The sequence below is a fragment of the Mixophyes fleayi genome, chromosome 1 (genome assembly GCF_038048845.1).
Source record: "Mixophyes fleayi isolate aMixFle1 chromosome 1, aMixFle1.hap1, whole genome shotgun sequence".
Lineage (NCBI taxonomy): Eukaryota > Metazoa > Chordata > Amphibia > Anura > Limnodynastidae > Mixophyes > Mixophyes fleayi.
Genome location: NC_134402.1, coordinates 358,105,484 through 358,120,779, shown reverse-complemented (window position 1 = coordinate 358,120,779; position 15,296 = coordinate 358,105,484). Strand labels below are relative to the sequence as shown.

The following is a 15,296-nucleotide window of genomic DNA, read 5'->3' as shown; positions in this document are numbered from 1 at the left end:
TACTATTAAGAAATAAATGTATATAATAACATATATTCCTTATTGTAATTGTAACCACAGCCTGGATTTAACCTTGTCCCCTGCTGGTACTCAGCCCGATCTACATACAATTTCACTTCCTGTCTCCTAACTAATCACATCAAACAAAAGAATGTCTGAGAAAGGGGGAGGCTAATTGTTAGCATCAACAGCATGGTCTATGCCTGAAGTATATCAACAAAAATAAAACAGAAAAACAAAAAACAAAAACAGAGTCCAAATTATGCCCCTGAACTAAGCAATTGTGCCTCTGCCTTGTCCCACCTTAGATAGTATTATTTTGTTACACACATTAACTTGCAAGTCTCCTAACCCGGCCTCTCTGCTTAACAATTGCTATCTGAGTGCAATACAATTCCTCTAACATTTATACTTTAGTTCAAACTACATAGCTTCCTTATTTTAATGTATTTACTTTGTAGTATTAAAAGGACACACAATGCTAAATTAATCAAAATAAAATGAATGATTTTTTTTTTTCTTTTTTAAAGTTCATCGTTTAAAATTTCCTTATCTTTCATTTGAATTTAGGAATTCATATTTACCAGCCCCAGGGCTGATGCCCTAGAGCGTCCAGTTCTTCCTCAGTTAAATTAAAACTGAAAAACTATGTATAATAAGCTTCCTTCCCCCTCTCCTTTAACTACTCTCACCTTGTCCTGCTTCTTGTCTTGCCCCCTGCCCCCTCCTTTCCCTGAGTGGCTACCTGCACTGCTCAGCTGTAACAAAATAGGACGGACTTCGTTGTCTGCACTTTCTTCATGTCACTTGCATTGGGCTGCCTAGCGACCATCCTCCCTTATTCCTCTTCGGCGCTATTGCTGCGCCTGCGATTCCTTAAAGCAGTTTTATTTTCAGGTGGTCAGAGGCAGGTGTAAGTAGTGGATGATAAAGAAAAACGAACTAGGAAACCGCTTATAAATAGAGGTTTGCAAATGATTCGCAAACACGGAGTCTTTAATAGTCGCTTGACAATAGGTTATCATTTGACAAGCATGTTAAAGCAAAGATAAATAAAATTATTGTTTTTTTGTACTAATATCAGGTAGTTGTTCCTGCTGTGTTAGCTAGGTTAATCAAGTTTAAATGATGCTTAATGGCAAATAAAAGATTTGTGTACATATTCAGAAGTTGGATGTAAGTATCTGAGGAGTGTGTCTGTTGTCTAGTGGATGCAACTGCTACTCATTCAGATATGGATGCATTTTCAATTCCGATCATAGCGTACATGCGCATACACTTGTGTGCAACATTTTCAATTGCCAGCTACACTTGCACGTGCATTCCACATTATCTGTAAATTCTGCCTGCCATATTTCTGCATTGTGAATACGATAACTTTGGGATACCCTTTAATAATACATGTCTGTTGAGGTAGACAGATAGTAGGGACCATAGAGATTGTATTATTTTAGTACTATTTAATATGACTACTTTGTCTTCAAAAAAACCTAAATATCTGTAACTAATTAAATTTCAATGTAAAACAGATCAGGAACAATGTGCTGCTATATTCTTTTAGGAAATATGAAACTAAGCATTTTATTAATTAATGATTATATATAATAATATATTACTTAAATATTTTTACTTACCATGCTTACAGAGAAAATGAAAAACCATGTGGCATGAATTGAAATTTATGTAAATGTGGCATTTTTCCACATTTCTCTCCAATGTGCTCAAACATCTAAATACCGGTAGAAGAGACTGCAACACAAAAATGCAAGTTTGGCAATTGCAACGGCAAAATGATACATCACCACAGTTTTAACGATTATAATAAGTGTTGCACATTGATTCAGCATAAGTCAAATTACAGGAAACAAGCACAATAACAAGCTCTTTTAAAGCAATTCAGACTTGTAGCAGCTAAAGCTGGAGACTGCTATACTACACAAATGTAACAACCTACAAAGTAGAAAAGCAGAAACAGCCCTGAAAATATACAAAATTTCTGTAAGTTTACACCATATACAATGAATGGAGAAGTTTAAAACATATTGAGATACACACTTTTCTTGGCCTAACTGATTTATTGAAAATCCAGAAAGGGGCTTTTATTATAATAACAGCTTAATGCAGAGTTTGTAAAAATCAAGTCACCATGTGTACCAGGTTCCGTGTACAGCACATCGTACCTCCAGAAAGTGGAGCATATTAAAAATGTTACTAAACACTCGGTACCTCTGTACTTTTCCTCATTTTTTAATTGCATTCAATCCTCCCCTTATATTATTTAGACCACACAAACTCAAGTTCTTCTCGAGTTCTTTTCTCAATTGTCACTGTACCAAACCTGTATATTTACTAGAAAGCCCAGTGCAGAGGCCACTTTATTAGATAAACCTTTCTAGTATTGGTTAGGACCCCTCTTTGCCCCAGAATAGCCTAAATCCTTCCTGGCATTATTCAACAAGGTGCTGGAAACATTCCTTAGAGATTCTGGTCCTTGATGACATGATAGCATCCCACATTTGTTGCAGATTTGTAGGCTGTTCCACCACATCAGAAAAGTGCTCTACCTGACTGAAATCTGTTGACTGTGAAAGCCATTGATGTACACTGAACTCAAAGTCATGTTGTCAGGATTCGAAACCAGGGCTTCTGCCTCTGTGGACTGCTGCTTTGCTGACTGAGCTATTCTAGCTGCTGGACAGTTCTTTGCATTTATTCAGTGTTCTAGATCAGTTCCAGTGATCTCCTGATCTACCAGCATGCCTTGGCTCCACCTCTTGACTTCCTATAAAAGCCTGGCCAGTTCCTGTCTCCAGTGCCCGATTATTGTGCTCTGTGCCTGTGATCTAGCTCCTGCTCCTGTTGCTGTTCCTGTCTACCAGCATCTACTACACGTGTACCGACCTCGGCTTGCCATCCACTTCGCTTCTGCCTCAACCTTTTGGACCTCTACGCCTCTGTGTACCGAATCCGGCTTGTTTGACCTTTATTCCATCTCATCTCCTGTTAGCCAGCCTTCCTCCCTGCCACTGGGCACCTATCCAGTCTACGGACCGTGACACGTTTGTGGAACCAGCTTGAGATGACGTGTTAGTGTGTAAGGTGGTGAGAATGTAAGTGTAAGGAGGAAGACTAGATGCTAGAAGTATATAATGCTAGAATGTTTTAAGGAATTTGAGTAAAACACAGGTTTGACAAAGTATCTAAACAAAGCAATAAACAATATACACATAAAAAAACTGTGTACACTTTTTTCAGATTCATAAAACTGCAACTGATAAGAGTAATTGTGTAAATAAGGTAAGTTAGTAACAGAATGACCCTCGCATAAGTAAATATTAAGTGACAAGAGTTCAATAATGCAAAAGAAGCAAAACTTCTTACAACTTACATACTAACACTAAAGAGTGTTTTGGCTATTATTATCTTTTTTTGTCAGAGCAGCACAGATACCTTAACATTACAATGCAGCGCTAAGAGGAACCTGTTTTCTGTAGAGGTGATGTGTGCATTGTCAAATGGCACTTTATGCTGTTGAAAGTAGATATTAGAAGATGAATAGACTGTGGCCATAAAGGGATGCACATGGTCAGCAACAATACTTAGGTTGTATGTGGCATGTAAATGAAGCTCAGTTGTTATAAAGGGGCCTAATGTGTGCCAAGAAAACATTCCCCACACCATTACCCCACCACCACCACCAGGCTGCACCGTTGACAAAGGGCAGGATGGATCCATGGATTCATGTTGACTATGTCAAATTCTGAACCTAACATCTGCATGTTGCAGCAGAAATCAAGTTTCGTCAGACCAGGCTATGTTTTCCCACTCTCCAACTGTCCGATATTGGCAAGCCTGTGTTCACTGTAGTTTTGTTTCCTGTTCTTAGCTGACAGGAGTGAAACCCGGTGTGTTTTCTGCTGCTGTAACCCATCCACTTCAAGGTTCAGTGTGTGGTGCATTCAGAGATGCTCTACTACATACCACTGCTGTAAATCATTATTTGGTTTACAGTAGCCTATTGCCAATTTGAACCAGTCTGGCCATTCTCCTTTGACCTCTCTCATTAACAAGGCATTCTCACCAACAGAACTGCAGCTCACTGGAAGTGTTCTGTTTTGCGCACCATTCTCTGTAAACTCTAGAGACTGTTGTGCGTGAAAATCCTAGGAATTCAGCAGTTTCTGAGATACTCAAACCACCATGTCTGGCAGCAATACCATGTTCAAAAGTACTTAGATCACATTTCTTACCCATTCTGGGGTTTGGTCTGAACAACTACTGAACCTCTAGACCATATGTGCATGCTTTTATGTATTGAATTGCTGGTACATGATTGGCTGATTAGATATTTGTAGTAATGTACAGATGTAACCTAAGAAAGTAGCCATGAGTGTATATAAATATATATAAATATAAATTTTACGTATACAACAATGTTAAAACCTATATCTGCAAAACCATAATCTTACACACAAAACATACGCAGTTCAACATAGATGATACAATATCTGTATGCAGATCACATAAATTTCCATTGCTGATCTCTTTCTTCATCTCCCATATGTTCACTATCTCTATGTGTATGTATAATTCCCATGTTTTCTCGTAATCCTTGTCAAACTGTAATAATAATAATCTTGGTTCCATCGTAATCCTGGTCCTTTAAACAATAATGCTTTTCCCATAAACATTAATCATTTTCCCATAAACAATAATCAGAGTGGAGAATAAGGAAAAAATGGAGGAGGTAAAAAGATGTTTTCTAATTTTAAAGGAAATTCTGCAGTCCAAGAAGTGAGAAGCCCAGACCTACATTCCCAGGCTCTTTTTAGCCATATGTGCGTGATGATGTCATTGGCCAAACGTGGGCGCCTGAGTCATAGCAACTGGTCTTCCTGTCCAATGTGTGTGGGCCAATCCAGGGCATGTGCACTAATGCGAATGCACTGGAGCTGTGTATATATGCAGGGTATTGCGGCCATTAACTACGATTATCCTCGAGGGCTTCTCATGTGTCCAGACCCCCACCCCATATGATAATGTAATCGCGTAAGCGGGTGTAGGAGAAGCGGTCACTCCTTGAAACCGTGGTAACTAAGAAATGTACCCGGATAACTGGAGCATGTCCCACTTTTCTGCGTCTTGCTCCTCTTATGCAGCGCAAGCTGGCCATGATTCTTAACTTTTGGAAAAACACATATTTTATGTTGCATGGACTTTTATCATTTGATTGTCTCTAATGACTGTTTAATTAAAAAATTATATTTACAATCACAGTACTACACATTTTACAAATTGTATTTAATGTACTGTCTCTTAATATAAGTGAAAATTATTAACACTTTACTTGCCTTCATTGAAAATTTGCAATTTAGTTGCAAAAGAACATCACCATGACCTTGTTCATGAATAGATGCTTTATGGTAGCTATGAAAAAAGAAGGATGAAAAGACGACACAGGCATATGCTGATCTGGAAGAGCTAACCGCTCTCAAGGCAAGCTAGACATATAGAAAGTATATTATGTTAAAGCAAGCAACGATTATAATCTGTTAAGTAAGAACAAAGAGTGAACAAATATGCAATAACAGTGTTCTTCCTAAAACAAATTGCCAGCCGGGTGGCATCTGCAACTATTTAGCTTAATCAGGTGAGCTACAATTGCAATTTAAAAAAACGTTAAAAGCAAGTTTTTCATTAAAAATTGCAACTTTAAAGGCATATAACTTCAAAATCATTGCACATATCAGCTTTAGATTTGTGGGCTTAGATATGTGTGGTAATGCAGAATGCTAAGGAAAACCTGCCAACATTTCCAATTACAAAATCAGGACAATTTAGGCCATAACCCAAAACCATCCAGTTCATGCCCACTGGAATTGGTATTGTCCAGCAAAAAAACAGGATTGTTGGCAGGTATGCTAAAGATTGACACAGATGGGGACAAGGCATCATAGCATCCTGAAAAGTAGTCCTCTTTAATGCCTACTCACCCTGGTAAATGCCCTATTAAATGTAGACTGTGTAAGATCTAGTCTACTGCTGAGTGGTTCCTACACAGCAGCTATTCAGCCATGTGCATTTAAAAGCAGCTCATGGAACAAACCACTGTATGTAGTATTTGTGAAATGTGGTAGCAAACGGCATGCCATAGCAGTATAGAATAACAAAGTAAAACATAACATTAAGGAACAATAAGCAGTCAAATTCCCTCCAACTCAAGTTTCATCGCCTTGAACATACATTTATTGAAAGAAAGCATTAACATTACCTACATTAAAAATTAACATGAATACAATTAAATGACAGATGTATAATTTTCAACTAATGTTACATTTCTTCATCAATTTTCAGTTGCACTGTTTATCTTTAACATTATGCATGAGTAACAAATAACAACAGTGGTAATTTATGACATGCAATAAGAAAAACTTACACCTTTATCTAATGGGTCAAACCACAGCTCATCACCAATTCTCGAAAGGGAATGGAGTGCTTTTCCAAACACTAACAAAAGAGAAGCAAGCATACAGGTTGGTAATGTTATAATAAATTCTAGCACATAATGCAAAAAAAATACATCAATGAACAAACCACCTTCAAAATGTATTATTATCATACATAATCATGTATTAGCAACACTGTAATATTAGGCAAAGGAATAAGAAATCAATTTGTAGATGAGATCCATCATAGATCTCAAGCACCTTGACAGGTGTTCATAGAGGTCCCGAAATGGAAGCATGTAAAACTCTAGGCTTTGCATCCGCCACACCTAGAGATATTCTGTTTCACACTGACCCGCATACTGTATATTGACTTGACCAAATCTGGAGTGTATTAAATCACTGTATGAATTATACCAATCCCATGTTTCATCATGCAAACAGTATAATTTTAGTTCTATATTTGCAATATAGAATAATTAGAAACTGGTGTAAGTTGGCTACAGGAGGCTAGAACGAAAGCATATCACACTCTAGATCTGCACAGTCTCCTTTTTGCCATTTTTTTACATTTAGATATGAAAGATTCATTCTTTGATTATATTTTATACATGGAGATGCAGTCCTTTATAAGTGCTGTGAAAAACAGTGTTGAGAATTTGCAATTTGTGAACTGGAGTCATACAAATTTAAAAAAAACTTTATCGGTGTGTATTAAATCACTTTAATGATGCCAAAAAAACTAGTCTATTTAACAAGAGCAAAATGGGAAAATAACAATTTAAAAGTTTTTTTATTCCATTAAAACTTTTATTAAAGTGTTGCAAGATTAGGGGTGGGGGGGGGGGGGTAGGGGTACAGAAAAAGGGAAATAAGTGGAGGCTGAATACGTAATAAGGTGTGTACAGCGTAACAAATCAAATTTGCCAAACAATCGCCAGCAGCAGAAAGATAGACACCTAGGGGAAGAGAGTATAGACACAGGAGATGCTGGAGACAGAATGCAATGTTCTGTGAAGCATTACCACTAGACAGTGGAGATGACACACAGGATGCAATAGCATGCAGACCAATACAAATTAGTCCATAGTAACCGGATTTGGCTGTCTGTCTGACAGGTTACTATGGACTAATTTTATGAGGAACCATCTAACACTACTCTTTGTCTCTGCCCGGGCAGATTTTTTTGGCACACAGCACACATCGCTACATGCTGACAGCGGTGAGTCACGGGAGAGCTGCGGACCAAGACCGCTAGGATGATTTAAGTTTATAATGCACTGTGGATACAACAGCGGATAGCTGTATAAAAATTTACTTTGGAGAGACGTGAAACAAGCAGGAAGTAAGGGGACCGTGAGTACCGATGGCTTTCACTGGACTTGAAATAGGTTTACTAATCCAGATACTACTAATCTAGTGCATACATTATCTCCATTATAGGCCCCCAGACATTTATGTGATTGTGGATTTTGTAAAAAAGACTAGTGTTTTATGTTGCTGTGCTTGCGCATATGATTGGTTCTACTCTTAATAGGAGTTCCTTTTTATATTATATATAGGAGTATTATCTCCTTGTTTTATATTGGATCCATATTATAATTATATGTATGTACAATAAATATAGGGATTTTACTTCTGCCTTGGTCCTTGAACTTTTTTTTGTACTACTGACCCTGGATTGTAATTTAGCGCTGTTGTTCTTGTTTTTTAGTCTAAATTCCCTAACATACACACAGAGAGAGTGAGACTAGGATCAATTTTTGATAGCAGCCAATTAACCTACCAGTATGTTCTGTGGAGTGTGGGAGGAAAGCGGAGCACCCGGAGGAAACCCACCCAAACACGAGGGAGAATATACAAACTCCACACAGATAAGGCCATGGTCGGGAATAAAACTCATGCACCCAGTGCTGTGAGGCAGAAGTGCTAACCACTAAGCCACCACATCACAAAGATACAGTTACAGTATTAAGGCCCACATTCATAGGGCGATGGGTCATGTCCTCCCAAGAACTCAACGTGTCATTGGTTAATTCCTCTGATCATTGTTCCTTGAGGTGGCCAGGTGTCCTTCTTCAGGCTCCAGCCTCTAGACCTGTATAAACTGGTTCTTTTATCACATCTCTGGACTTGCTTATTAATTACCACCGTTGTCCAATTATTAAATTTCAACACTGTACTAGAACTAAAAAACAGAATTTAGACAGGAATTTTAACCATTACAGGAATTTTTATAATAAATTGTATGGGGGGAAAAAAAGCAAAAAACAGCTTACACTTTGTACTATAAAAATCTGTGAACAATGAAACTGATATTTGTAGTAAAAAGTAAGATATTATTTTTATTTATATATCTACTGTTTGCTAAAAGTTGATTATATATCTAACTATATACAGTACTGTGTTAAGTTGTAGGCAGGTGTGGAAAAAATGCTGCAAAGTATGAACTTGGTGCTATATAAATACATTTTGCTGTGATATCTATAGTTATCGGATATTTATCAGATGCACCTCATTTTACCTCTTGCTTTAGCTTTCTGATAAATCTTTCCCAAGTCTCATTGTAAAAAATATTCCTCAGTTTACAAGGCTGCTAGCCGTATTACATTTTTTAATACCTTTCAAGTGTCCCCCTGGAATCACACACTTCATTTTTCGCACAGAAATGGCACAGGGCCTGACTATGGCTGATTACTACTGATACACAGCACTGCGCACTGGCACTGATACTGATACTGATACTGATACTGATACTGATGGCAGTAACTAGGTCCTGGGCACCAACACGTGACGACCGTACTTCAAAACCGCGGGAGACCCACACAGCCGCGTGACGCAGCGTGCACTCGAGGAAAGTCGCGCGCACACCAGGAACAAGTACGCGCTGCTATATCTGTCTAATGTTGTGTAAGTTTGGCACTTCCCGTCTTCCGTATTTATTACATCCACGGCTCCTTCTCCGATTGGTCGATGTTAGAGACTTTTGTATTCGCTCTGACGCCATATTGTGACTGGCAGAGGTTGTTGCTTTCCTATTGGTCAAAGTGCTTGCTCACTACCTCCAGTCTGACTGACGGCTCCGGGGTGCAGGATGGTAAGACCTTGCTATGAAGCGTTCAGTAATCCGAAACCTCGGTTATTATTTTACGCAGCTTCTTTACCATATGCAGGCAGTGGTTGCCGGTTGGGTATGAACTGGAACAGGAAGAAAGAATTGCCGCATTACGGGCATGGAGTGACTAGGGGCCTGTGCCTCTAAGTGATTGCAGAAGGGTGTTGGTGTAGTCATATGATCACAGACAAGCCGAGCAATACACACTCTTTGCAACATCTCTGTGCACAATTGCCCTTACAGGCCACTTATTTTCCAATTGAATAAAGCTGAACTTACATTTAATAAAGTATTTGCACGAATAATATGTAGTTATTATAACATCCTATAATGTAATTGTGTCTAGTTTTTCCAGCCTGTAATCCGTCTCAAATATGTGCGGTTTTATTTACATGTAATGTATATACTATGTTATGTAATGATATTTTAATGTATTCTTGATCATAACACCTACGATTTCCTTGATCTGAAAATGTCATTATTTATGGACGTTTATGCCCTGCAGCTAACATAAAATTATACGTATTTACTATACTAGTAACAATGTAAAATTCTTTATTTAATATGCCTCCATCAGAACATCTTTTATTTTCAGCATTTAAAGGAATCTCAAATCATTTTCTCTCTTAACATCCCAAGTCGATGATTATTTTTGTATTCATTTTCCTAATTTGTCACCCATTTTCTTTTGCTTTCTTTTATTTAACATCGCTCATGTTTCACCCTTTCATACTCCCCTGTCTGCAATCAACTCCTCCATAAGCCTGGGCACAGAGTAAGTTTCCTCTAATTGTGCACTAACACTGGTGAGGTAATGATTTGGATCCTTCCTATCCCTCTCTAATATAAATACTTATCTTATTAAAAACTATTGATTTAATACTGCTCACATCCAACTACCAACTCCTTTCCAGCTAAAACTTTTTTTTTCTGTAGGTAACACATACAAACCCTTATTTTTTTAAAAAAACAAAAATCAATTGTTGATATAATCTGCATAGTATTATTGATCAGCAGTTACATATAAACTTTGATAGGAAATATAATTAGAAACCTTACATCAGGGATAGCTGCATTCACAGTGTCCTGTATTACTTTAATACTCTCGCTGTCTTTTGTGTTTGTCATGTGCTGTTTTGCATGGCTAGAGCAAAACCAATCTGTTATTTTGTTAAAGATAAATTTGTCTTGCATTGCTTAGATTCATATATTCGTCAGACTTTCAATTGATGTAGACCCTAGATTGGCTTACTTTATTTTATTGGAACTTGGAAAGTCGACCATTTGGAGTTCTGATCAAACTGGCTCAAATCACATCAGCCATGTCAGATTTAGCTCTAAAATTTGTCCAGCTATGCACATAATTATTATTTAGAATGCATTTATTGATTAACAATTTATCATAGTTAGTATTTTGACAAATTAATTATGTTTAAAGATGCATCCACTCTATAAGAGGGAACCAGTAATAATATGCTTTGTCTAGATTGCATTATAAATATTAACAATCACATAAACCTGCATATCTCTGTGACCTCATTTTGTGCTGGTGATGCCAATGTCCAGGTATTTGCTGCTCACAACTCAACATTTTTTTTCCATGATTGTAGGTTTGAGCAGTCCCATAGTTTGTTCAAATCATACTTTTCATATCATGTTTATTTATTAATACACTTCCTCTTATTAGTGATTTAATCCATTTGTTTTAAATAGGTTTTTTTTGCAATCTGTTTTGTTCATTTTTTTATTTTTTTCGTTATTCCTGAGAGCCAAGATATTCCAACAAATCCTCACTATGAATGGATGCACCTTTTCTCTGTGTACTAATTTCATATTTTGATTGGTATTACATCCTTGTATAATTCATATGTATTGCTCTTAACTTTTTTTTCCCCAAACTCTGTAGTTGGTCTTGGTATTAGGAGATCTACACATCCCTCATCGCTGTAACAGTTTACCTGCGAAATTCAAAAAATTGCTTGTTCCTGGTAAGATACAACATATTTTGTGCTCCGGGAATCTCTGCACCAAGGAGAGCTATGACTACCTCAAGACACTGGCTGGGGATGTTCACATTGTCAGAGGAGATTTTGACGAGGTTCTCATTTATTATCTCTTATTGCTTATATATATTTAAAGGATAGTTACACAAAATTATGTTTTTAAATTCCTACAAGCAGTGCATTTGCTGTTACTGGCTATATGGTGCTGTGATATGTTTAGTGTGTGTGTGTGTGTGTGTGTGTGTGTGTGTGTATATATATATATATATATGTATGTGTGTGTGTGTATATATATATATTATATTTCCGTACGAATACACATGTGATCAGGCTAATTACACTCATTTCACAAGATCTCTGAACTCAAACTCATTTACAAGATATAATTTATAGCTTCCAGTTGTTACAGTTGCTTATAGACTGTTTCCTCACCACTATGGACAGTGTTTAATGCCATTAAAGATACATGTAGCTGGAATTGCTTGGATCTTGGTATGTATATGATTTCCACTTTTATTTAGAGAAGTTTCGTACAAACTACAAAGCTGCAGTGGATTGTAACTAAACAAAATACATAATGGGTCTCCGCACTTCCTGTTGCGCGCGCACACACACACACACACACACAACGCAGTTCTATAGCTCACGTGAGACTACACTTTTCAAAGGGTTCAGTTTATGTTGCACTCACATGATTGGATGTACATTTCCAAGAAATTCTCTTTTCATAAATAGCCATGAAAGTATAATGTTACATCTAATCCATATATTTATGTTGCTGTGTATACAGATCTTATATCTGTCAGATATTTCTAGGGTGAATTTTAATAAGTAATTTTTGTGGATCTGTGGAATCATACTGTTCAATATAAAATAGCTATGACTATGTAAATAAGGAAGAGTTATAGTGCATTATTTATTGTTGAGGGTTCCAACGCTGACAACACCTGCTCTGAAAAGGGGCAACTAGATTGATTTATTGCAGAGTATGTGGCCTGAAAACGACCACCATGTTTGATTATAATCTAATTGAAATTAATCTGCTCATTATTGGGTATTCTGATAAATGTGTCTGGAAAATGACCTCTATTGGCTGGTGTGTGCAGTCATCATCCAACCACATCAAAGGAGCCTAGTGATGTAACTGATCCAGCTGCTCAGCCTGAGGGTCCAGATAGGCACATCTCATCCTGTTTGGGCACCTATGTGTTTTGCCTGCTTTACACTTCTAACAATCCTCTCTATGGTTTATGTAAAGACAAATGAATGTCCTTTTTATTTGTTTTCTAAAAAAAATTAAAGGGGTTATCCACTTTTGGAAAAGATCCTTTAATATTTGGTTGTCTCCTTACCTGCAGCTTGGACACCAACTACACTGGGGCTCGCTCTGCTAGAGGACACAATTCATTTAGCCCTCTTCAACAGAGCTAGATTGAACTTTAGATTGATATAGTAATGAATTGTGGCCAGTTGATGCAGCATTTCCTGTATGCAATACTTATGATTTAAGTTCTTGCTATATTTTTTAAATTTTTCCTATTTGAATGCAGGTAATTGCACTCATGTGTTATCTCGTGCATTAAATACAATCCTAAAAATATAATAGTGCTCATTTACAAACCTTGCATCTAAGTGCAAAATTTACACTACACCATAGCACACACAATTGGACACTTACCCTTACATGGTTTAACATGCATTAGAGAGATAACATATTTTTTCTTATTAGTTACTGTGGGTCTAAAGTTTCTTCTATATGCAGTGTTGGTTAACTAGCCCTAGTGTGTCGGTTATTTCAATTAGTTATTCTTTGTCGGCAACATAGCTTCTATAGCAGGCCTGACCAACCTGTGGCTCTCCAGATGTTGTGAAACTACAAGTTCCAGCACACCTTGCCAGCTATCGGTTGGCTATCTTCTGGCAAAGCATGCTGGGGCTTGTAGTGTCACAACAGCTGGAGAGACACGGGTTGGCCAGGCCCACTCTATTGTAAAATCCATCGAGATTACAATGGAACAGTGTTTGACTTTGATGAAATTAGACAATTATAGCCATCATCATCTATATGAATCTACAGCAAAAAGATCATGGTTTTTATTTGCCTTATTAACGTTTTAATTTCCATTAGGGGCAAGCAGATTTAGAATAACCATAATCCTTTATAGTTGTTCTTTTGTTTTTTTGTTTTTTTTAATGCAATGTCTCTATTTCTATTTTTTTTTTACCAGAATTTAAACTACCCAGAACAAAAGGTTGTGACTGTTGGTCAGTTTAAGATTGGGCTAATCCATGGTCATCAGGTCATTCCATGGGGTGACATGGCTAGCTTGGCACTGTTGCAAAGGCAGCTTGATGTAGATATTATGATTTCAGGACATACACATAAATTTGAGGCATTTGAGCATGAAAACAAGTTTTATATCAACCCAGGATCTGCCACAGGAGCCTACAATGCACTAGAAAAGTAAGTCATTAGCATGTTACCTATTGGTCATTCATTGTTTCTAATATGGAAGTATACCTTGGGTCATGTACTGGATGATTGCATTTTATTATGGTGAACATCCGCTTCAAGGAAAAATATACCCTAAAAATGTAATAACCACTTACTTTGCAAATAAATTCCATATGAACTGTCTGTTTTAAATTAAGGTTAATACAAACCTAATATTGGTTTAATGCTGTATATATTTTCCATAATCTGTGGATACTTAAGTACACAGCACTGTGATGTTTGAAAATACTATAATGCTTAAATATTATAACATGCTTACAACTTGCATTAGAACATATTGCAGATAGGAATATCCTCGTATAGTAAGCACAAAGAATTATTTTCTTCAGTCATTGATTACATGTTATGTTTTGTTTGTTTTGTTTTTTTCTTCTGTTTTCAGCAACATCATACCTTCCTTTGTGCTGATGGATATCCAAGCTTCAACGGTTGTTACATATGTGTACCAGTTAATTGGGGATGATGTCAAAGTAGAAAGAATTGAGTACAAGAAGTCCTAAAACAAATCTCTTGAACTTTCATTGGCCTTTAACATGCATTCCCATTTATTATTTAATCAGTTAATAGCTCTAAGCAGCTTATTGTAAGCTTTTGTACTCCTGTTTGCAATATAAGAACTCTTCTATTACTGCTGCTGTTATAGTGATGATTTATTAGCTTACATGTGTTATAAAACAAGTGTGCCACATTGAATTAATACATATGTATAAATAATAGACTGTAAATAAAACATTTAATGTTTAACATTCACCTTTACCAAACTCACAATACAAATTAAAATGGCAGATGCTGCCTTTTATGTCTCATTTGCTATGTTGGTTTTATTTTTTTATTTTTGTGATCTCTGTCTCGTGCATATGGCTATACTTGGTAAAAAGATCTGGCCTCTCCATATAATGATGCCACTTGAGGCATAGCATATATAATGCGTCCAGAAATCACTTCATGTAAAAGGCTTTGTTTGCTCACAAATAAGTAATGGCTAAAAATATGCAACCTATTTAAGTACTGTTTATTGTCCCTTAAATTAGTAATTTACAGCTAAATATGTCTACATGATGCAATTTCTGCATACTTTCGTTTATTTACAGTACTTCTCTTTCTGTCTTAAAGCATTGTCAGTACACGGATTGCTTATAGAATGTCCCTCTTTTGTGGATTATTATTTTTTTTTTACACAAGTCTACAATACATTAGGGTCTCCTTATTTTCTTGCC

At 36.7% G+C, this 15,296-nt stretch overlaps 2 protein-coding genes across 2 annotated transcripts in view; one reads left to right on the top strand and one right to left on the bottom strand.

The window, feature by feature from the left end:
* The window catches only part of RAD9B (RAD9 checkpoint clamp component B), a 111,948-nt gene extending 102,543 nt beyond the window's left edge, over nt 1-9,405 (bottom strand). The window contains exons 1-4 of the mRNA XM_075211516.1: nt 9,068-9,405; nt 6,437-6,507; nt 5,352-5,501; nt 1,635-1,749 (exon numbers count right to left, since the gene is read on the bottom strand). Coding sequence (XP_075067617.1) covers nt 1,635-1,749; nt 5,352-5,501; nt 6,437-6,507; nt 9,068-9,101 — 370 coding nt within the window. The 5' untranslated portion in view covers nt 9,102-9,405. The remainder of the gene's footprint in view (nt 1-1,634; nt 1,750-5,351; nt 5,502-6,436; nt 6,508-9,067) is intronic.
* A 32-nt stretch (nt 9,406-9,437) lies between these two features.
* Nucleotides 9,438-14,885, top strand: VPS29 (VPS29 retromer complex component). The gene is made up of 4 exons (XM_075178417.1): nt 9,438-9,543; nt 11,468-11,659; nt 13,793-14,028; nt 14,462-14,885. The coding sequence occupies exons 1-4, from the start codon at nt 9,541-9,543 to the stop codon at nt 14,577-14,579; spliced, it is 549 nt and encodes a 182-aa protein (XP_075034518.1). The 5' UTR covers nt 9,438-9,540; the 3' UTR covers nt 14,580-14,885.
* The last annotated feature ends 411 nt before the right edge of the window (nt 14,886-15,296 follow it).